The sequence below is a fragment of the Callithrix jacchus genome, chromosome 2 (genome assembly GCF_049354715.1).
Source record: "Callithrix jacchus isolate 240 chromosome 2, calJac240_pri, whole genome shotgun sequence".
NCBI lineage: Eukaryota > Metazoa > Chordata > Mammalia > Primates > Cebidae > Callithrix > Callithrix jacchus.
In genome coordinates, this window is record NC_133503.1 from 14,276,389 (window position 1) to 14,295,450 (window position 19,062).

General features: G+C 46.7%; 1 protein-coding gene and 1 long non-coding RNA gene across 3 annotated transcripts in view; one reads left to right on the forward strand and one right to left on the reverse strand.

Annotated features, from left to right (window-relative positions):
• The window catches only part of LOC144580420 (uncharacterized), a 46,995-nt gene that overhangs the window by 20,007 nt on the left and 7,926 nt on the right, over positions 1-19,062 (forward strand). For both annotated transcript variants that reach the window (XR_013529917.1, XR_013529919.1), the window contains exon 4: positions 18,214-18,310. This is a non-coding gene — a long non-coding RNA (uncharacterized LOC144580420). The remainder of the gene's footprint in view (positions 1-18,213; positions 18,311-19,062) is intronic.
• The window catches only part of MYH16 (myosin heavy chain 16), a 79,553-nt gene that overhangs the window by 5,158 nt on the left and 55,333 nt on the right, over positions 1-19,062 (reverse strand). The window contains exons 31-41 of the mRNA XM_035282452.3: positions 17,735-17,862; positions 16,728-16,924; positions 14,749-14,881; positions 11,860-12,076; positions 10,677-10,813; positions 10,479-10,582; positions 7,308-7,500; positions 5,090-5,293; positions 3,682-3,807; positions 1,813-1,983; positions 528-728 (exon numbers count right to left, since the gene is read on the reverse strand). Of these exons, the coding sequence (XP_035138343.1) occupies positions 528-728; positions 1,813-1,983; positions 3,682-3,807; positions 5,090-5,293; positions 7,308-7,500; positions 10,479-10,582; positions 10,677-10,813; positions 11,860-12,076; positions 14,749-14,881; positions 16,728-16,924; positions 17,735-17,862 (1,811 nt within the window). The remainder of the gene's footprint in view (positions 1-527; positions 729-1,812; positions 1,984-3,681; positions 3,808-5,089; positions 5,294-7,307; positions 7,501-10,478; positions 10,583-10,676; positions 10,814-11,859; positions 12,077-14,748; positions 14,882-16,727; positions 16,925-17,734; positions 17,863-19,062) is intronic.

Genomic DNA, 19,062 nt, shown 5'->3' on the forward strand with positions numbered 1-19,062 from the left:
CACTTGTTTTATAATTTTTTTTTTTTTTTTTTGAGATGGAGTCTCATTTTGTTGCCCAGGCTGGAGTGCAGTGGCGTGGCCTCTACTCACTGCAATCTCCACTTCCCAGGTTCAAGTGATTCTCCTCCCTCAGCCTCCTGAGTAGCTGGGATTACAGGCACCCACCACCATGCCTAATTTTTTTTCCTTTGTATTTTTAGTAGAGACAGGGTTTCTCCATGTTGGCCAGGCTGGTCTCAAACTCCTGACCTCAAGTGATCCACCCACCTCAGCCTCCCAAAGTGCTGGGATTACAGGCATGAGCCACCGTGCCTGGCCTCTTTACAAGTTCTTATCTCTGGTGTATAGTGTCTGGTTCCCCCCGCACTGGATTCCAAGGAGGAGACACCATGGACATGAGCCTTGCAGAGTCATCGTCAGGCCAATGCTTTCTTCTTTCCCTGTGGTTAATTCCCAGCAAGGCTGGCAACTTGCACTGAGAAACAAGCATCAGGGAATGAGGAGCAGGGAGACGCATGGACACTCACCGCCTCCTCGATCTGCCTCTTGTAGACCTTCAGTTTGTTCTGTAGCTTCTCCACCAGTTCTTGCATGCGCTGGTTGGTCTTGTGGTCCTCCTCTGTCTGGAAGACCAGCTCTTTGAGGCGACGCTCATTCTTACGCAGCGTCTTGACCGTCTCCACGTGCTGTTTCTGCTCCCCATCCAGCTCTGTCTCTAGTTCCTTGATCTGTGGGAGGAAGAGAGGAATGCGGCTGAGCCAACGCATGTGTTTTGTTTTTTGTGTTTCTGACAGGGTCCCGCTCTGTTGCCCAGGCTGTAGGGCAGTGGCATGATCATGGCTTACTGTAGCTTGACCTCCTGTGCTCAAGTGACCCTCCCACCTCAGCCTCCTGGAATGCATAATTTTGAACTTCAGAGCTCAGTGGCCTCAGACAGGGGCATTGTGGCTGCAGTGTCCACCTTCTGCCCAGAGATGAGGGGATGGACCTTGGACAGGAGAGTCGGGTGGGCTCTACCTTTTACGGGCAATGCTGTGGTCGTGAGACACTTACCCTTGAGCCTCAAATTCCTTCCTCTGGGAAACAGGGGTGTTGGGGAGTCAGACAAAATGACAGAACCTTCTGGGCCCTTCCAGCTCTGGCATTTCATGGAGTAAAGACTAAGGCCTGTTTTCTTTCAGTGAGTAATAAAAGGCAAGAAGAATATTGAGGACTGCTCTGCTTGAGGCTAAGGACATTCTGGGGAGGAAGGTGACAGGGAGGGAAAGCAGAGAGGAGAACTTGAGAGAAATTTGAGCTCTCAATTTCCTTTTCTCTTTCTTTCCCTCCCTTCTTCCCTCTCTCCCTTCTTTCTTTTTTTTCCTTCTTTTCTCTTTTTTTTTGAGACAGGGTCTGACTCTGTCACCCAGCCTGAAGTGCAGTAGTGCTATCATATCTCACAGCAGCCTTAACCTCCTGGACTCAAGCTGTCTTCCCACCTCAGCCTCCTGAGTAGCTGGGACTACAGGCATTTGCCACCAAACCCAGCTAATTGAACTTTTTTTTTTTGTAGAGGTGGGGGTCTCACTATGTTGCTCAGGCTGGTTTCAAAATCCTGGCCTCAAGCAATCCTCCTGCTTTGGCCTCTTAAAGTGCTGGGATTACAGGCATGAACCATGGTCGTTTCCATTTCCTCTGCTTTCCTAGCACTTGCATAACCCGATTCTTCGTCAAACACAGGACATGTTTTTGGCAAAAGACAGGCACCCCACATCCCCTTGTCCCCCACCAGATCACCGTTCCTTCCTTGGCTGAGCCCTTTATCGCCCTCACCCTGGCCTCCAGCTTCATGATTGTGCGCTTCCCGCCTTTCAGAGCCAGCTGCTCCGCCTCCTCCATCTTGGCCTGCAGGTCTTTGATGGTGACCTCATAGTTCTTCTTGATCTTCTCCAGGTGCATGCAGTGGTCCTGCTCTTGCCGGAGTTCTTCTGCCATTCGGGCAGCCTGCAGGTGGGGAGGAGAAGAGCAGGAGTTAGAGCTGGGTGCTACCCAGGTTCATAGCACCTTTGAGAGATGTGAGACCTTGTCTCCCGGTCTCTAGGAAACCAATTGGTTGACAAGGGGAGCCCCACTGACATGCTGCTGGGGTTTGGTGGAGGGGGTGCCCTGTGCTCCCCTTTGCCCCCGAGAGGGGAGGGGAAGCCAAGCTCATGCCTCCTATCCCCACAGACTCCCACCAGCTGGGAGCACTCAAACCAAACCCAACTGACTGCCACCTCCACGAGGGCCACAGCATGGAGGGTGGGAAGAGCACAGCCTCTGGAGTTGGAAGACCTAGGACTGTGTCCAGCCCTGAGTGACCTTCAGCACGTTGCCAATCCTCTCTCAGCCCCTTTCTCCTTATGTTCATTCCACAAACGTTCATGAGGCTCTACGGTGTACCAGGCACAGGCCTGTGCTCTTGAGAGGTAGCAACAAATAAGATCAGCAGTGTTCCTGAATTCCTGGGATTTCAGTCAAGTGAGAGGAGTCTGACGATGAAAATCTGTATTCCTTCGTCTTCAAAGTGGGGAGTAAATAGAACCCACCACTCGAGGCTGGTGTGAACACCCAAAGGGATACTGGGATGAGAGCACTTGGGGGCACATCTTGTCAACATCCTCCTCTGCATCCTTGGGCTCATCCATCTTCCTTTTACTAGCACTTCCATCAAGGCTGATTTTTTTTTTTGAGACAGAGTTTTGCTCTTGTTGCGTAGGCTGGAGTGCAATGGCATGATCTCAGCTCACTGCAACCTCTGCCTCCCGGATTCAAGTGATTCACCTGCCTCAGCCTCCCGGGTAGCTGAGATTATAGGCGCCCACCACCACACCCAGCTAACTTTGTATATAACTTTTAGTAGAGATAGAGTTTCTCCATGTTGGGATTGGGTGGAGGGGTTGCCCTATGCTCTCCTTTGCCTCCAAGAGGGGAGGGAAATTTAGTCTCGAGCTCCTGACCTCAGGTGATCTGCCTGCCTCAGTTTCCCAAAGTGCTGGGATTGCAGGTGTGAGCCACCGCACCCAGCCCAAAACGGTTTTATTTTATTGCTGTTATTATTTCACGTTTTGACACAGAGTTTCATTTTGTCACCCAGGCTGCAGTGCAGTGGTGGGATCATGACTCACTGCAACCTCAAACTCCTGGGCTCAGGTGATCCTCCCATCTCAGCCTTTTGAGTAGCTGGGACTACAGGCATGTGCCACAATGCCTGGCTAATTTTAAAAATTTTTAGTAGACAGGGTCTCGCTATGTTGCCCTAGGCTGGTCTTGAAATCCTGGCCTCAAGCAATCCTCCCGCCTTGGCCTCCCAAAGTGCTGTGATTACAGGCGTGAGCCACCATGCCCAGCCTAAGGCTGTTTTAATGCATCCCATTGCCAGAAAGCCTGCCCAGATGAGCCCACTTTGATGGCTTCTTTGATGCAAGACCCTGGGCCTCGTGTTGTCATCTTTCACATGATCACCTAGAACTTATAATTCTTTCTTACTTTCATGTATGTGGCTTTTTAGAAAAGCCTTGGGCCACACTCTCCCTGGCAGGGCACCATGCTTGGGTCCACAGTGGCCCATGAGGGGAGGAGGGGGCCTTCCTGCCCAGGCAGCCCGGTCCTCAGCAGGTACCCAGGGCCTGCCTGCCAGCAGCAAGGGACACACGCACTTACGTCCGTCATGGCCTTCTTGGCCCTCTCGTCCGCTGAGCGGAACTCACTGATGAGCTCCTCGTGCTCGTTGGAGATGCGCTGGACATCTGATTCTAGCTTGCGTTTGACCACAAGGAGGCTCTGGTTCTGGAGGAAGAAAGGGAGATATCACCATGAGCCAGGGTTCTGCATGGCCCTTCCTGTGTCCAGGAAAGAAAGTGACCTCTGCCAGACATGCTTGCCAGACCCCAAAAGTAAATGGCCCTGTGCCTTCTGCATGGAGTAAGGGTCCCTCTCCTGCATTTTTTTTTTTTTTGAGGCAGGATCTTGCTCTGTCACCCAGGCTGGATTGTGTAATGGTGCAATTCCAGCTCACTGCAGCCCCAACCTCTTAGGCTGAAGTGATTCTCCCACCTCAGCCTTCTGAGTACCTGGGACTACGGATGCACACCACCAACTAATTTTTTGTATGTTTTTATAGACAGGATTTGGCTATGTTGCCCAAGCTGGTCTTGAACTCTTGAACTCAAGCAATTCTCCCAGCTCTGGCTCCCATAGTGCTGGGATTACAGATGTTAGCCACTGTGCCTGGCCAAGATGATATATTTTATTTTATTTTTATTTTTGAGTCAGAGTCTCGTTCTGTTCCCCAGGATGGAGTGCAGTGGTATGATCTTGGCTCACTGCAGCCTTGACCTCCAGGGTTCAAGGGATCTTGTGCCTCAGTCTCCCAAGTAGTAGCTTATATATATGTGTGTGTGTGTGTTTATGTGTGTGTGTGTGTATATATATATATATATATATACACACACAGACATATATATACATATGTATGTATGTACACATAAATTATATATACACATAAATATATACATAAAATATATACACATAAATATAAATAAATAAATATATACACACACACACATACACACACTTTTTTTTTTGAGATGGAGTCTCGCTCTGTCACCCAGGCTAGAGTACAGTGGCATGATCCCAGCTCACTGCAACTTCTGCCTCCCAGGTTCAAGCAATTTTCCTGCCTCAGCCTCCTGTGTAGGTGGTATTACAGGTTCACGCCACCATGCCTGGCTAATTTTTGTATTTTTAGTAGAGATGGGGTTTCACCATGTTGGCCAGGCTGGTCTTGAACTCCTGACCTCAGGTGATTCACCTGCCTCAGCCTCCCAAAGTGCTGGGATTACTGGCATGAGCCACTGCACCTAGCCCATGCTGGGATATATTTTATATCCTGGACTTTTAAATCACAGTTTTACAAAAAGCTCTGCAGATGAGTTTTGAGGATTTGCCGAGTTGGGGGAACTGCCTGCCTCTGAGTTTTGAGGGGCGTTCATGTGGTTTGGGCACCATCCTGGTCTTACCCCAGCACTCCCTAGCCCCGAGTGGCACCAACCCAGGAGCCCTGTCCTACCTGGATGTTGATCTCGTTGTGCCGCTCGGTGATCTCTACCACCTCCTGCTCCAGCAGCTTGCGCGAACGCTCGCTGCCCTCCAGGGCCGAGCGCATCTCCTCCAGCTCCGTCTGCAGCAGGCTCAGGCGCCGCTCCTGCAGGTTGTACTGCTCCCGCAGCTCCTCATGCTGCCTGGCATCCTCATCCATCTGGACCTGCAAGTCCTGGGGGGGCACAGGGACCCAGTCTGAGCCCATACCCTGGGCTGTGGTACCATGTTGGGGGTGGCCAGGCTTGAGGGCTCCCTGATCTTTATTAACTGGGTTTGGCAGGAAACTGGGCAGGCAGGGAGGCCACAGAGGAAGAGTGAGGAGCAGACCTGTTCTTGGGGAGTTTATGGTGTGGTGGAGCCTAAGCAGGGCCAGGACCCAGGAAGTTATCTAACATGAAGTCAAACCTTTCCTTATGATAGAGCGCCTGGTGTTCCCAGCACAGCCTTCTCAAGGAGGCCTCCCCAGTGACCTCTGACAATCATATTCTAATCCTGGCTAAGCTGATCCCCAGCTCTCTTCTGTCTTCTTCTTTCTCTCTTTTATTGAGACGGAGTCTTGCTCTGTGCCCTAGGCTGGAGTGCAGTGGTGCTATCTTGGCTCACTGCAATCTCCGTCTCCTGGGTTCAAGTGATTTTCCTTAGCTTCCCAAGTAGCTGGGATTACAGGTGCTTGCCACCACACCCGGCTAATTTTTGTATTTTTAGTACAGACCAGGTATCACCATGTTGTTCAAGTTGGTCTTGAACTCCTGACCTCTAGTGATCTGCCACCTCGGCCTCCCAAAATATTAGGATTACTGGTGTGAGCCACTGTGTTTGGCCTGTCTGCTTATTTCTCCATAGAACTCATCACCAGTTTTAATACTACGGTTTTATTTTTGTTGCTATCTGCAGGTTGATGTTTCTCTGTTTTGTCCACTGTTTTTTCTTTCGTTTTATTTTTGAGACAGGGTCTCAGTCTCACCCAGGCTGGAGTGCAGTGATGTAGTCATAGCTCACTGCAGCCTCCAATTCCGGGGCTCAAGTGATCCTCCCACTTCAGCCTCCTGAGTAGCTGGAACTACAGGCACACACCACCATGCTCAGCTAATTTTATTTTTTGTGGAGATAGGGTCTCACAATGCTGCCTGGGCTGGTTACGAAGTCCTGGCCTCAAGGGATCCTCTCTCCTCAGCTTCCTGAGTAACTGAGACTACATGTGAACACCAAGTGTGCCCAGTATTGTCTTGTCTACTCTTGGACACCTAAAACAGTGCCTAGTTAGGGCACGTCTCCCGTTAGCAAGCGTTGGATGTGTGATTCTGGCTGTGTATCCTGTAAAGAACAGCCTCATAATGGAGTGATTATAAAGGGATCTTCAGCTCTGTGTTTATTTTATTTTTATTTTTATATTTTTAGAGACGGGGTTTCACCATGTTGGCCTGGCTGGTCTTGAACTTCTGACCTTGTGATCTACCCACCTTGGCCTCCCAAAGTGCTGGGATTACAGGCGTGTGCCACTTCTCCCAGCCTGTTTATTTTTTAAGGCAAGTAGTGGGTATATGAGTTTTGTTGTGTTCTTCATTTCTCTGTCTGAAATAGTTTATAATAAGTAAAACATGATTTTACAAATCACAGTGGGGCTGGGCGTGGTGGCTCACGCCTGTAATCCCAGCACTTTGGGAGGCCAAGGCAGGCAAATCACCTGAGGTCAGGTGTTCGAGACCAGCCTGGCCAATATGGTGAAATCCCCTCGCTATTAAAAATACAAAAATTAGCCAGGCGTGTTGGTGGGCACTCATAATCCCAGGTACTTGGGAGACTGAGGCAGGAGAATTACTTGAACCTGGGAGGCGGAGGTTGTAGTGAGCTGAGATCTCGATACTGTACTCCAGCCTGGGCAGCAACAGTGAAACTCCATCCCAGTCAATCAATCAATCAATCAATAATCAAGACAGGCCCAACTTCCTGTTTCCCTCCTTCCCATCTTTCCAGTTGTCTGGAATTTGGACTTTTGGTGGTTGGGGGCCTCTTATTTATATAGTCCCCAAACCTCCTGTTCCCTGGACTGCCAGCCACCCCATATTCTCACTCTTATGCCTTTATCCTGGCTGAAGACATGCATTCAGTTAGCTCCCTTTAGGCCTTCAGATTCAACTGATAATGGTCTGCCTTGTACCTAGTTTCTCCTCCTCCCAGATCACTACCTTGATTTGCTGTTGCAGCCTTTTCAGTGTCTTTACGAGTTCGCTGTTGTTCTTGTTGGCGTGGTCCAGCTGGATTTCCATCTCATTCAGGTCCGTCTCCATCTTCTTCTTGAGCCGAAGTGCCTCTGCCCGGCCCTTGGCCTCTGCCTCCAGGCTGGCCTGCAAGGACTCAATTGCCCGTTGGTGGTTCTTCCTGTAAGTCCAAGCAGAGAAGACCTTGGCATACTCTGCTGGCTGTTCAGTCTGTGCTAACCCTTTCTTGGGAAGAGGTTTCAGCACCAGCATGAATACAGCCACCATGTTGTGAAATTAAACCCCTAAAAAGGTGCAAGGCAGGGATGAGGATTTTATGCTTTGGGGAAATAAAAGGAAGGTCATTTTGCTGTTTTAGAGACAAGGTCTCACTCTGTGGCTCAGGCTGTAATGGAAAAACCATCACAGTCTGTGGTGGTGTAGTAGTGTGATCATAGCTCACTGCAGCCTCAAACTCCAGGGCGCAAGTGATCTCATCTCAGCCTCCTGAATAACTGGGACTACAGGCCATGCTCCTACGCCCAGCTATTTTTTTTTTTTTTTGGTGATCCTCCCACCTCAGCCTCCCAAAGTGCTGGGATTACAGGTGTGAGCCACTGTACCTGGCCAGTAAGGTTATATTTACTGAACATTTCTCACATATCTTATATAATCCCAGTTCATTTAACATGTAAACCAGCCCTGCAAAAACACTAAGACTCTCAGATGCTGAAAGCATGCCAAAGGTCATGCATTTGGCCCAGAATGGAGTCATGATTCAAATCCAGATGCTAAAGTCCTTGGTTTTTCCATTACAGAATGTGAGCTTTGGCCATGCAAGTCAGGTTTATATTTATCTTCAAAACAACAATCATCAATTGATTGTCTTTATTTGCATTTATATATATATATTTTTTGAGACAGGGTCTTACTTTGTTGCCCAGGCTGGAGCGCAGTGGTACAATCTTGGCTTACTGCAGCCTCGACCTCATGGGCTCAAGCAATCCTTCCACCTCAGCCTCCTGAGTAGCTGGGACTACTTGGGAGGTGTGTGCCACCACACCTGGCTAATTTTTGAATTTTTTTTTTTTTGGAAAGATGAGGTTTCGCCATATTGCCCAGGCCAGGGTTGTATGTATAATATTATATTGTAATCAACATAAATATTTCCATAAAACAATCATATAAGCTATACTAATCTCCCTTTATAGGAGACCAAGGAGATAAGTATTCTAAACACTTGCTGAATTGAGGCAAATAAGTGGTTTTCATATAAAGACCCTGTCTCCTGCAGCAGACTAAAAAAGATTAAAAAAAAAAAAAAGTCCCTGTCACCTGCCTTTTCAGAAATCCCCACCCCTCACTGTACTCACCTCAGCTCCACGCCTCAATGCCCTACTTGCAGGCACATTGTTAGGTTTAGAGCATCTTGAGTTGTTTTCAATTTCCAGATATGGGAGAGGGTATTATCACATTCCCCAAAGTGAATGAAATAGTGATTCACTTTGACTTAAAAATAAATATAAGCACAAAGTATAAAACATTATTGAAAAAAACTAAGGAAGATGTAAATAAAGAAAAATAGATATATGCTCATGGGTCAGAAGACTTAATATTGTTAAGGTGGCAATAATCCTCAGTTGATCTACAGATTTGACACAATCCCTATTAGAATTCCAGCTCATTCTTTGCAGAAATTCACAGACTGGTCCTAAAATGTGCATGGAAATGTGAGAGACCCAGAATAGCAATAACAAAAAAAAAAATATTGAAAAAGAAGAACAAATTTCTATGATACACACACCCAATTTTAAAGCTTATTACAGAGCTAAAGTAATGAAGACAGTGTGGTCCTAGTATAAGATAGACATATATATCAATGGAATAGAATTGAGATTCTGGAAAGGCACCTTCACATTTATGGTCAATTCATTTTCAACATGGGTACCAAGACCATTCAATGGGGGAGAAAAGTCTTTTCAACAAATAGTGCTGGGAGAACTAGATATCCACATGCAAAAGAATAAAGTTGAACCCCTACCTAACACCATATGCAAAAATTAACCCAAGATGCATCAAAGCCCTAAATAGGAGAGCTAAAACTATACAACTCTTCAAATGAAATACATGCATCAATTTTTGTGACTGGATTAGGCAATGAGTCTTTAGATATGACCTCTAAGGCACAAGTGACCAAATGAAAAATACTGGACTTTTTCAAGATTAAAAAAATTTTTTCTTTTCTTTTTGTTAGAAATGGGGTCTCATAGGCTGGTTGTGAACTCCTGGCCTCCAACAATCCTTCCATCTCAGCCTCCCAGAGTGCTAGGATTACAGGTGTCAGCCACTGCACCCAGCCAAAATTAAATAACTTTTGTGCTTTGACAGATACCTTTAAGAAAGTGACAAGACAACCCATAGAATGGGAAAAAATATCTGTGAATCAAATCTCATAGGAATCTAGTGTCCAGAATATGTAAAGAACTCCTACAACTCAACAATAAAAAGAAACAGTCCAGTTTTGAAAGGGGCAAACAACAGACTTTTCTCCAAAGAAGATATACAAAAAGCCAGTGAGCACATAACAGATGCTCTGCTTCATTAGCAATCATGGCTAAAGTACTACATGCTAAAGTGTTCATGGGCCGGGTGTGGTGGCTCATGCCTGTAATTCCAGCACTTTGGGAGGCTGAGGTGGGTGGATCATTTGAGGTTAGGAGTTTAAGACCATCCTGGCAGTGAAAGCCTGTCTCTACTAAAAATACAAAAATTAGCTGGGCACAATGGCATGCATCTGAAATCCCAGCTACTTGGGAGGCTGAGGCAGGAGAATTGCTTGAACCCAGGAGGCAGAGGTTGCAGTGAGCCACGATTGCACCACTGCACTCCAGCCTGAGCAACAGAGCAACACTCTGTCTCAAAAAAAAAAAAAAAAAAAAAAATCCAAAAAAACCCCAAAGTGTTCGTAAACCAGAGAGTGAAACAGCAGTATGAAGTACAGTCTTTATTTCCATTTCACAGATGAGGAAACTAAGGTTCAGAGCGGTTCACCTTAATTGCCCAAGGTCACATGACTAGTAGGTGGGAGAGACCCGGGTTTCTGGACTCTGCTCCATCACAATGCTTAAGAGTCAGCCTCCCGTCCCACCAGCTCCATACCTGGTAGCCTCAAATTCTTCTTCTTTCTCATGGATTCTCCGGTCAATGTCAGCTTTAACTTGAGCCAGTTCCAACTGAATTCGAATCACCTTGCTCTCTTCAACCTACCAGGAATAAAAACATTAGTCTTTTTGGCCAAGAAGGTGTGCAGTGCCTGGCCAAGGGTCCACAGTCCCCAAGGTGATGGCCCCATGGTACCTCCAGGGAAGATTCAGCTTCTTCCAGTGCCACCTGGAGTTCTTCCTTTTCCATCTCCAGTTTTTTCTTCAACTTCTGCAGCTCATGCACACTCCTTCCTCCCTCACCCAGCTGATCAATGAGATCCTTTATCTCCTCTGAGATAAAAATATTTGTGTTAGTAAGACTCAGCATTCCAAGGTCATGGCAGGTGGCACAGTCATTCCTCCATTGGGTCTCCCAAAGTGCTGCTATTGTAGACATGAGCCACCACATCTGGTCATAATCTTTTTTATTTTATTTTATTTCTTGAGATGGAGTTTCACTCTTGTTGCCCAGGCTGGAGTGCAATGGCGCAATCTTGGCCCACTGCAACCTCCGCCTCCTGGGTTCAAGTGATTCTCGTGCCTCAGCCTCCAGAGTAGCTACAATTGCAGGCATGCGCCACCATGCCTGGCTAATTTTGTATTTTTAGTAGAGATGGGATTTCTCCATGTTGGTCAGGCTGGTCTCAAACTCCTGACCTCGGGTGGTCTGCCCCCCTTCGCCTCCCAAAACATTGGGTTACAGGCATGAGCCACCGTGCCCAGCCCATAATCTTATTTCATGTCATGATCACCTTTTAAGGAAGGTAGAATTATTTTACTTTTATTTTTTGGCACATAGTGTTTCTCTGTTGCCCAAACTGGAGTACAGTGGCATTATCTTGTTTCACTGCAACCTCTAGCCCCCGCCTCCTCCTCCCACCCCAGTTCAAGCAATTCTGCTTCAGCCTCCCAAGTAGCTGGGTCTACAGGCTACATACAACAGAAAGGAAAAAAAAAAAAAAGAATACAGGTATCCGCTCCCATGCCTGGCTAATTTTTTGTATTTTTAGAAGAGACGGGGTTTCACCATGTCAGGCAGGCTGGTCTCCAACTTCTGATCTCAAGTGTTCCGCCTACCTCAGCCTCCCAAAGTGCTGGGATTACAGGCATGAGCCACCATGCCGGCTATTTCCTTAGCAGAGAAAGATTTAGCAACTCACCTAAAGTTACACTGCTGAATGCTGAAGTGCTTCTATGAAGCACTTGCTAGTCAGTCAACAAACACTTAATTGAGCACCTACTATGTGCTCAACTGATGATGTGCTCAGGATGAAGTGGGGGTCTGGCTATGTCCCCATCCCTACAGGCCCATCCCATCCACCTGCCCTCAGACTCACCCTGCAGGGTCTTATTCTCCTTCTTCACTGACTCTAGATGCTCCAGAGACTCCTCGTAGGCAGTCTTGATCTTGAAGCTCTCTGTCATGTACATGCGGCACTCCTTCTGCGAGCTGTCCACTTCTACCTGCAACTCCTCACACTTCTGCTGCCACTCGGCCAGCATCTTGTCAAAGAGCCTCTGCTTCTTGTCCAGGGCAGCAGCTGCAGCATTGGCCTAGAGTAAGGTGGAAATGGTCTCTAGGGGTCCAACCTCCCTGCCTCTGTCCCCTCCTCCCATCCCCCACCAACCACTCTTCCTTCCTTTTCCCCAGTAACTCTTGAGGCTATAGACTCCTTGGGAATTGGAATATAATTCAACACCTATGGCAGAAGCACAGAACAGAGAGTCTGCAAAGAGTTGCATGCCAGTTCTAAAACTTCCCCTGAGAGATGTGTGGCCGGGGGCATTCCACCTTACTTTCCCAGGTTAGAATGCTCTCAAATGAGAGAATTGTAAAATGTACAATGAGGAGTTTGAGCCACAGTGGCCTTTCCAGATTTATAACATTCAGCCTAACTCCCCTTAATGTATTTCACTGTAATGCAGTAATATACATTACATGTCATTTTCCAATTCATATCTGACTATTCTTTTACTTCATTTTTCCATAGGTTTCATCTTTCTTATAACTCCCTGGCAACTATTTGCTGTTGTGCTGTATTAACTTTTGTAAAGTTTGCATTGTTTTTTTTGTGGAGTAACAAAACCTTTTTGAGTTTCAGGAGTTTTTTTTTTTTTTTTTTTTGGAGACAGAGTCTGGCTCTGTTGCCCAGGCTGGAGTGCAATGGCGTGATCTTGGCTCACTGCAAACTCCACCTACCAGGTTCAAGCAATTCTCCTGTGTCAGTCTCCTGAGTAGCTTGGATTACAGGTGTGTGCCACCACACCCAGGTTACAGTTTATGTGAATAGTCTATTTTGAGTGTTCATAAAACTTGTTATCCCTGTGGGATTTCAGTAGGAAAGTGTTTTTGATTTGACCATCTGTTTAACAAATTATCTTCATTAGAAGTGTATATATTCATCTGTTTTTGTTTTGTTGTTTAGGAGGGCTATTGATGTGATTCAAAGATGACCATTACCCATCTTTCCAAGGCCCATCTAAGTAGTAAAGGTGTTTTGTTTTTTATTTTGAAATTGACATTTCTCTTTGCATTAAGTCTGTGGGGGAGGAGAGAATACAATATAAATATTCATCTGTGTAAACATGAGAATATGCTGTAATCTCTAGTTCCTTTGGATACCTCAGAAGTTTGTTTATTGTATACGTTTATACTGTTTGTTTAATGTTTTGGTTTTACTGTTTTTGACGTATGCTCATCAGTCTTAGCTCTATATTGTAAGCTCTCAAGTTATTGATCATGTCTATCTAATGTGCAATTTGGCATCTAATAAATGCTATTTTATGATGATGGCAAAAAAAAAAATTTTTTTTTGGCTAATATTTGTATTTTTAGTGGAGATGGGGTTTTGCCACGTTGTCCAGGCTGGTCTCAAACTCCTAACTTCAGGTGATCTGCCCGCCTTGGCCTCCCAAAGTTCTGGGATTACAGATGTGAGCCACGCCCAGCTTTTTTTTTTTTTTTTTTTTTTCAGGAGATGAGGTCTCATTCTGTTGCCTAGGCTGGAGTGCAGTGGCATAAGTATAGTTAACTGTAGCCTCAGCAATCTTCCCACCTCAGCCTCCCAAAGTCCTGAGATGACAAGCATGAACCACCGAGCCAGAACTTTTTTTCTGAAACCTTTCATATGGATGTGACCTCCTGCCTATGTGGCCACTTCATGTAGCCACTTTCTTTCATTGGGCTGCATTTGGCCTCTGACAGCCAGCATAAATCATGGTCCCATCTAGACCAAGACCAGGGAGGTGTATGCCACTGGAAATCTTATATAATTCTCATAGAGACTGGCAACTCAGTTTGAACCAGGGATGCAAATAGGAATAGTTAGCCACGCAAAGTATGTGGGATGTAGTTTGTGTAAGAGAGAGGGGAACAGGGAAGGTGCATCGTGTAAATTTCAGGGGCAAATTTTATCCTGCTTGTGGCCCTATTTATTTATTTGAGACAGGTTCTTACTCTGTCCCCCAGGCTGGAGTGCAGTGGTACAATCACAGCTCACTGCAGCCTTGAACCCCTGGTTCAAATGATCCTCATGCCTCAGCCTCCCAAGTATTTGGGACCACAGGCATGTGCCGCTAACCTGGCTAAGTTTTTAATTTAAAAATTTTGGGGGGCCAGGCACAGTGGCTCACACCTGTAATCCCAGCACTTTGGGAAGCCGAGGCAGGTGGATCACCTGAGGTCAGTAGTTCAAGATCAGCCTGGCCAACATGATGAAATCCCATCTCTACTAAAAATACAAAAAATTAGCCAGGTGTGGTGGCGGGCACCTGTAATCCCAGCTTCTCAGGAGGCTGAGATAGGAGAATCGCTTGAACCCAGGAGGCGGAGGTTGCAGTGAACTGAGATCGCACCACTGTATTCCAGCCTGGGCAACAAGAGTGGAACTCTGTCTCAAAAACTAAAAATAATAAAATAAAATAATTTATTTTTTTGTAGAGATAGGGTCTCCCTAAATGTTGGGATTAGAGGCATGAGCCACTGTGCTTGGTCTTGTGGCCCTGTTTAAACAGTAGCTTATTGAGTGTTAGATCTCAGAAGAGTTCGTGAACACGTGCTCAAGCAGCAGCCGTGTCCGGCAGCTCCTAAAGGCACCCCTGTGCTGTGCCTTCTTGAACCATGTGTTTCTTTCTGATGATCCCAGATGTGTGACAGTCTCTCCCTAGCCCTGCCGTGGGCTCTCTGCCCTGGTAAATAGGTAGCTTTGAGCATTTGACCCTCTGACCTTCTCCAAGTCGATGGTGAGGTCCTCAACTTCTGCCTGGAGTCTCTGTTTATTTTTCTCGAGGGAGGCAGCCCGGGCCTGGGCAGTTTCAGCTGCTTCTTCTGCCTCCTGAAGTCTGGCAGCCAGTTTCCTCCTGTAAATGAGGGCCAGAGGGGCTGTCAAGGAAACACAGGCACTCACAGGCACCACCTTCTCATTGCCAAGGTCACAGTGTGGTGGGCACGGTACTAAGCTCTGGTGCCAATATTGGAAAAGATGCAGTGTTTACAGGAGAGCCACCGCATTCACTCTCTTATTTATTCATTCAACAAACACTTATTTTCTTTACTCTGCCCCAAGGATTGCTGCAGGTGTTAGGGATGCAGCAGTGAAAAAAACAGGGTAGGTTACCTGCCCTAACAAACAAAATGTTTTTTCTGGAGCTGGGGGAGGCAGGCAATACATGTCCTATAGAACGTAGTACTGTGGTGACAAATAGAGCCAGGAAGGGACAGGCAGTCCAGGTGGGAGGGGGTGACAATGTCAAATGCAGACTTGGGGGAGACTCTGAGAAGTGGACACAGGAGCAAAGGTCTAAGTCAGGGGATGGAGGGGCCCTGAGGGTGTCTGGGGCAGAGACAAGCTTAGGGGTTGAGATTTAGGTTTAGCCCAGGAGTAGACTTGGGGGAGGACCAGGCAGGGCCCAGTAGCCTCCATAACAAAGGCCTGGAGGACAGAGGTGGAAGTCACAGGAAGGCAAATTTAGGCTCAAGGTGAAAAAGAGCTTGGAGCTTTAGATGAAAGTATTGCATCTGCTTGGATTGTATTTCAGTATAAGGCAAAAAAAAAAAAAAAGTATTGCATCAGCCGGAAGTCACTATGCCTTATTTGCTATCACATTACCAGAAATTTCAGTGAATGATGGGACCAGTCACCAGGCCGGGATCCCAGAAACGCTAAGAGCATGTGTGCCATTTTCTATGTCTAATTTGGCTTTATACGAGAAAAAATGTGGCCATTTGTTCAGAGAACCCAGAAGTTTATAGAGGAGTTTGTTAAGTTGACTATGCTTTTTGATTTAATTTGTTGTGGCTCCCCTCTGCTGCCCAGCCTAGGGTGCCTAACTCATAGGGTTTCCCTGGGTGCATGGACTCAGGGGCACCGAGGCCAGCCTCCTTTTACACAAGAGAGAGGCTCAGAGCCACTTTCAAGTCCCCCCTTATTTCCTTAGGTGTACACTTCTGAAATTTTATTTTGTTTTTCTTTTGAGATGGAGTCTTGCTCTGTCATCCATGCTGTAGCGCAGTGGTATAATCTCGGCTGATGGCTTCCTCCGCTACCTGGGTTCAAGAGATTCCCCTGCCTCAGCCTCCTGAGCAGCTGGTTATTTTTTTTGTTTTTTATTTTTTGTATTTTTAGTAGAGACAGGGTTTCACCATATTGGCCAGAATGGTCTTGATCTCCTGACCTTGTGATCCACCCACCTTGGCCTCCCAACGTGCTGGGATTACAGGCGTGAGCCACGATGCCTGGCCTGTAATTTTCTCTTTTAGAGACGGGATCTTACTCTGTCATCCAGGCTGGAGTGCGGTGGCTTGATCATTACTCACTGCAGCCTCCAATTCCTGGACTCAAGCAATCCTCCCACTTTAGTCTCCCAAGTAGCTGAGACTACAGGCACATGCCACCATGGCTAATTTTGTAATTTTTTGTCGAGATGAGGATCTCACCATGTTGCCCAGGCTGGCCTCCAATTTCTGGGCTTAAGCAATTCTCCCACTATGGCCTCTCAAAGTGCTGTGAATACAGGCATGAGCCACCATGGCTGGCACACAAAGCAGGCTCCATTGTCCAGACACATTGTCCTCCTCTTAAAGGAGCCTCTGAATGTCCTTCTCCTGGGCTTGGCCCTGGCCTCAGGAGTGACTGACATGGTAGTGAGGCCCCCAGTGCCACCTGCCCAGCCCACCTGGCTCTACCAGCAGGAGGACGACACTCACTTGGTCTCCTCCAGCTCCTCTGTCCTCTGGATGGCATCGGTCTCATACTTGGTCCTCCAGGAGGTGACCTCGGTGTTGAGTTTGGACACGAGGCGCTGCAGCTCTGACTTGCCTCCCTGCTCCTCCTCCAGCTGCTCCTTCAGCAGGTCCAGGTCATGCTTGGTGTTGGCCAGGCTCACCACGGCGGTGCTGCGAGACTGTGGGGACCAGCCTGTCAGGGGCCCGTGGGGGCTTTCTACAGCCCGCAGGGCCACCACTTAGTTACACATAACACTGGAGCAGCAGTGATGGCAGGTGAAAGGGGGAAAAGACATACAATTGCACAATCCAAACCATCAGGGTTTTATTTTCATCCTATAATTTATTTTCATTCTATTATTGTCCACAAAGATATGTAATTTCATTTAATTTGTGTAAGAGAGAGGGGAACAGGGAAGGTGCATCGTGTAACTTTCAGGGGCAAATTTTATCCTGCTGTGGCCCTATTTATTTATTTGAGACAGGGTCTCAGTATGTACACATCACATACTATAGTTTTGTAGTTAACTTTTTTACTTGCTATGATATCAGACATTTTTTGTGTTCCTTTGACATCTTCATAATATGTAACTTTCTTTAGCTGGGTCTGCACAGGTGTGCACCACCATACTTGGAATCTTTTTTTTTTTGAAATGGAGTTTCACTCTTGTCACCCAGGTTGGAGTGCAATGGTGTGATCTCGGCTCCCTGCAACCTCCGCCTCCTGAGTTCAAGCAAGTCTCCTGTCTAAGCCTCCCGAGTAGCTGGGATTATAGGCACCCAACTACACCTGGTTAATTTTTGTATTGTTAGTAGAGACAGGGTTTTGCCATGTTGGCCAGACTGGTCTCGAACTCCTGACCTCAGGTGATCCACCTGTCTTGGCCTCCCAAAGTGCTAGGATTACAGGCATGAGCCAACCTCACCTGGCTGTAACCTATAAATTTAAGGAGGCAGCTCTGTCACCACAACCCTACCCCCAAACAAACCTTTGACTCTTCATCCAGCTGCCTCTTATAATCATCCACTTGTGATGTCAGAGATGTCTTTATCCGTAGGATTTGATTGAGCCTGCTCTGGGATTCTTCATATTCCCTGCTCAGTTCGCTATTTTCAGCTGGGTGGGAAGAGAATGGAAGAAATATTGGATGAAGAACTGTTTCCCCAGCCAGATCCTCAGTTCCCCAAGGCATTGCTCCTAAAGTACCCAACAAATATGGTGGCTTGGTCAACTGAGCTGGAATGGGGAGAACAGTAGATCACCACACCAGTCTCCAAATGAAGTGTGCCCAGGAAAAAGGCAAGTGCTCAAGGGTTGCCAAGATCCAGGTGGTCTGCATGGAGCTAGGGGCCTCAGATAATGAAGCCCCCTTTCCTACATGTCAGGAGATGCAGCAGAGGAGTTTGGAGAAACAGTGGGACAGACAGAGAGTACTTCCTTTGTAATATATGTTTGTCACCATTCCAGAACCTATACTCCTGTCATTTGTGGAATGATTGCTGGAGCCCGAGGCCAAGAAGTTCATGAGCCCAAGAGGAAAAGCAAGGATTTCCACTTCTACCCTGTAAGTCACTGAGCTTTACTTTTCTTATCCATCAAATGGGGATATTGATTTTTCTTTCTGTTTTTTTTTTTGTTTTTGTTTTTGTTTTTGAGACTGGGTATTGCTTGGTTGCCCAGGCTGAAGTGCAGTGACACAATCATAACTCATTGCAGCCTTGAACTCCTGAGCTCAAGCGATCCTCCCACCTCAACCTCCCAAGTAGCTGGGACCACTAGTGTGGCTCACCACACCCACCTATTAAAAAATTTTTTTTTGTAGAGATGGGAGTCTTGCTATGTTGCCCAGGCTAGTCTCAAACTCCTGGCCTCAAGTAATCCTCCCACCTTGGTCTCTCTCCCAAAGTACTGGAATTGTAAGCATGAGCCACTACACCCAGCCAGGATATTGTTAAAGAATTCCAAATGTGAGAAATAAGGCCAAAGGATGCCTGCAAGTTCTCTTGATGTCACATTGAAGCACTAACAGGCCCACCTGAAGTCAGCAGTATTTAGTTCTCTAAGGAAATGCACCTTTGTTTGACTTACTGTTTACTCCTGTGTGATTAGAGTACAGCTTCTGCAGTTAGAAATTAACCGACATTGTGCTCGCTTCGGCAGCACATATACTAAAATTAGAAATTAACCGACATTGATAAATTGCCAATTATTTTTGTTATAGAGATGCCAATTTTGTTTTGTTATTGCCAATTATTTTTGTTTTAGCGATGCAAAGATAGATCTCCATGACGATGGTTCATTTCTTCCAGCAGCGGA